The sequence below is a fragment of the Geospiza fortis genome, unplaced genomic scaffold (assembly GCF_000277835.1).
Source record: "Geospiza fortis unplaced genomic scaffold, GeoFor_1.0 scaffold162, whole genome shotgun sequence".
NCBI classification, from domain to species: domain Eukaryota; kingdom Metazoa; phylum Chordata; class Aves; order Passeriformes; family Thraupidae; genus Geospiza; species Geospiza fortis.
The window spans coordinates 153,132-157,231 of record NW_005054316.1 but is presented as its reverse complement, the minus strand read 5'-3'; the positions used below and the strand labels follow the sequence as shown (position 1 = coordinate 157,231).

At 42.2% G+C, this 4,100-nt stretch overlaps 1 protein-coding gene across 1 annotated transcript in view; it reads left to right on the top strand.

Moving 5' to 3' along the window:
* The first annotated feature begins 3,897 nt into the window (after positions 1 to 3,897).
* Positions 3,898 to 4,100, top strand: part of MAP1LC3C (microtubule associated protein 1 light chain 3 gamma) — a 2,113-nt gene continuing 1,910 nt past the window's right edge. Inside the window, exon 1 of the mRNA XM_031056235.1 lies at positions 3,898 to 4,093. Within this exon, the coding sequence (XP_030912095.1) occupies positions 3,898 to 4,093 (196 nt within the window). The remainder of the gene's footprint in view (positions 4,094 to 4,100) is intronic.

The following is a 4,100-nucleotide window of genomic DNA, read 5'->3' as shown; positions in this document are numbered from 1 at the left end:
TTTTTGGCTTTATGTCTATTCAGACTCACCAATCTGAGCAATGAAAAATACTGAGAATTTAGGTCTCAAATTCTTGTAAAATTTAAAATGCTAAACTATTGGAATAAAAACACTAAACCAGGAGTACTTACACGTGAAAGAACTTAAACACTAGTAAGGATACCCCACTAGAGCTCAGCTCTTTCAATATGGTTGAAAATTTAATTAATTAATATTGAGAGCAATTTTAAAAATCTTGAAATGAAAGACAGAGCACTTGAGAAAAGTACAACTGGTGCACTTGAATCCAAATACTACCTTAAAGAAATTATCCCATCACAATGAGCTGAGCACCAGGCATACAGGTAAAAAGAGAATTATTGAGTCTAACTAAAAGTTTCTTTTGCAGAAGAGACATTTTAAGATCAAAATCTCAAGCTCTGGTACAAAACAGTAATGTAATCTCTGGTTTAAAAGTAAAATAAATAATTTCTAATCCTTGTGACTACACAAAAAAATCATCAGAGTTATGACCTAGGTTCAATATAAGGGTTAAAAAATCAAGAGACAAAGAAAAAGAGCCAAAAGTACTTATAAACCCTTATAAACCAATCAACTGAGAAATACCACTGCTGACCTTCGAACTTAGCATTTTGAGACAAGTTTATAATCTGAGTCTTATTAGTGGGTGAGTTTCAACCAAAACCAGAGATACAGTACTAAGCATCCCCTTAAACATAATAATACTCCAGCTAGCTTTTTGATATAAAGACTTATGAATTCAGAAATTTAGTTACTGGCACACAATTACTTCAGGCTTATCCACGAGAGTGGGCTTGCTTCTGTGTCACAGGAAGAGATATAGACAGATTCAGAGTTGCAGAAGAGAAGAAGGAAGGAAAGGATTCCCCATCTGTAACTACCTGTGCTCAGGAAGGGTGCAAATATTTACGACGTCTCTTTTAAAAACCATTAAATTGGTTGGCTGAGCCTGACTTCTTGAGGACTCTTCAAAAGCTCCTGACTATTTTCACTTACAGCCTCATGGTTCACTTACAACTCTCATGGAAACATGTATTTAAGATAAGTATGCATAATACTGTAGAACTTCACAGGCTTTCGCAGTGTGACAAATAAGCCCTCATTTTACCAAGTCACATTTTTCCCCTAAAGAACACCATGCTGTAGCTTCTCTTCCCATTCAGTTAGGTTGCTTAAATAAATAAATCTCAGTCCCTCTAGCACTGTATCACCCATATTTAAATTGTTAGTCTACAGATAACTTGACTCTTACCTCCACAGTAGCTCACAGATCCAGCTGAAAGCAGTGCAAGTCTCACAGCACTTGCAAAAAGTAGATGCCTGCTTTTGGCTAAGTTGTTGAGTCCCTGGGACACACTGGAGTGTTTGAGAGCACTTGCAGAGCGGACCATTTCCATATGGAGACAGTGGATACATGAGAATTCAGCTACACAGCTGTAGACCTTGGGTTTTGGAAGAGGCTGTGAATGTTGCAATGAAACTGGACTAGATAAGATAGAGAACTCTGAGTTTGTGCTTTAATGTTCAGGCACTTACAGGATGCCTCTAAGTGTTGGCTTTGGACATTCAAGCAGGTAGAAATAGAATAATAATTCCCTTTTGTCCTTCCATTTCTGTATCAATAGGATCCTCTGAGTATTCCATTCTCTACACAAAATTTTTCTAGCATTAATTATGTGCATTTAAGAAAAACTTCCAAGGGAAAGGATGTAAGAAGGAATAGATTCCACATTTAGGTCTGAAACTGGGTATTTCACTGCAGTAGCAAGTGTAAGTGCTATGCAGACACATTAGACATCCCATTCCCTCTACCTTCAGAAAATGTGACACATTTACATTATTTGTTAGCACATGCACAAAAAAGCTTGGGCTTTTGCTCACTCTTAGCTCTCACAGACATTAGAGCCATAACTGATCACCAGGCTTGCTGGGAATTTGTCTTCTTTGGCTCACCTTCTTATCAGGTATTCACTTTCCTCTCTAGATTCTGCCACAGGAGTTTATGAACATGAAGAGAAAGCACCTCTCCCTGCGAGCAAGGCTGCTGATACCTGGGTGGAGCCACACTTTTGTACTTCACCTGCAGTGAGACGTGACACAGGAAGCAAAGCCCTGGGGTAGCAGGTTCCCTCTTCTCTACACAAAGTGGATCACAGATCTTTCTACTGAATCTATTGGGCAGAAACCAGAACAAGGGTGTGGAAGAACCGATATACTTCCTGAACAGCTTTGGAAAGCCCCATGCTTGACCATAGCTCCAAAGAAACACTTTGTGGTCTCCACACATCCTCCTGTCTTCTACAGGCTTTGTTCCTGTGCTGTTTCTTTACCTTTCAAATTATTCCTCTTTTCCTTCATCTTCTTAAATACAACTCACCATGCTGAGTTGTGGCACTATGTCAGTTCTGTGGCACATGTCCTCCTTCCCTCAGGCTTCCTCAGTCTGTCACCTCACCTCTACTCAAAAGACTTTAAGCTAGACCCAGCTACTCAAGCCAAACCCTGGGCTTAACTGCCCTCATGCAAAGATCAAATCACAGGGGTGAGCTGTACGCAAACCATTCCAGCATAGGCTCAAGGCCTTTCTCAAGGTTCAGAGCTCTTGCTTATGAGTCCCTCAAACCCAAGTGTCTACTCTGCAAAATAAAATTTGTGCTGCCACGTGGGGGAGCTTGTGCTGTGGCTAATGCCCACCGCGTTCCAGATCAAGAAAAAGAGACAGCTCAGCAGCATTAAGGACTGCAGCTACTGGAAACTCTGTTCTGGAGAGGCTGGTTGAAAAGCCTGACACAGGTAGATAGTGCACACACACTTTAATAAAGAGGTTCCTTTTCAAAATTATCTTGGGTGACAGTCATGGATTTGCCATAGCTTATAAACTGTAACTTGTAAAAATTTACAAATTCCAGTTGCCCTCAGCCTGGTAAAATAATAGACTTTAAATTGGAAAAGACCTGTAAGTTCCTTGAGTCCATCCATTAACTAGGACTGTCAAATCCATCACTAAACCATGTCCCTAAGTGCCACATCAACTAGATCACAATCAGAATGATAGATCAAATAAAAGGAAAATTCCTATATTTTAAAGGGATAAGTAAAGCAAACAAGTAATAAGGATCAGTTCCAGACCTCCACTGAGATGATTTGTAAACACAACCACCAGACTGGAATCAACTTTACCCCTTGCTGAGCCATGTTCATCTGCAAAGCCATCTCGACAGCTGAAGCAAACGCAGGTGAACCAGCAAGCAAGGAACCTGTCCCCCCGTCCGATCATATTTATCAAATAGATGGACTTGGAGTCCGCTTGAAACCTCTTAAAATTGCAGCTGTGCCTCAGAGACAAAACCAGAGCTAAAACTCAGCTCTCAAGTCATTCAGAAAATAAGCAGTCTGGTAGCCTGAGTGTAGGGGGATAGAATATAAGAAAATATAGTGTAGAAAACAATCTTACCCCTAAGGAGTTGCAGCTGGGCCAATTATCAAAGATTAGGAACAGGCCTGACTTTACCAGGCCACAGCTGTAACCAGTGGGAAAAAGAGTGCTATAAAAGAGTGGGGTGGCTGGTTAAGAAGGGAACTGGAGTCACTTGGATGCTTTGTGAAGAAGAGTCAGTGCTCTGAGAGATGCCCATGAGAAAACACCAAAAAGGTATGAAACTTTTGTGATAGGTGACAACAGTATGGAACCCCTGCAATATGATGACAACACCTGAGGAGGTGAAAAATGACTGGAGTGGGTGGTTGGTTTTTTGAGTGGGGGTGGGTTGTTCTGGTTTTTGGAGTTTTTTGCGTACGTGGGGTAGGTTGTCTTGTTTTCTGTTAAAACCAAATGAATCGTTTGAAAGTGGTTTGTCGCTATGAAGAAGGCTGGTCATGTGCAAAGGGAAGAGAACTGGGGGCAGTCCGGCCTTGAGCTGCACCCCTGAACCTCTGGGCGGGGCAGTCAAGGCCCCTCACGAAGCACCGCACTGTCCGGCAGACAGAACACCTCGCGGCGCGGGTCGCGCCACCGCGCCAGGGCGCGGCACGGAGCTGTGGGAGAGGCGGGATCGGCCGCTGTGCCTCTCCCGTTGGCT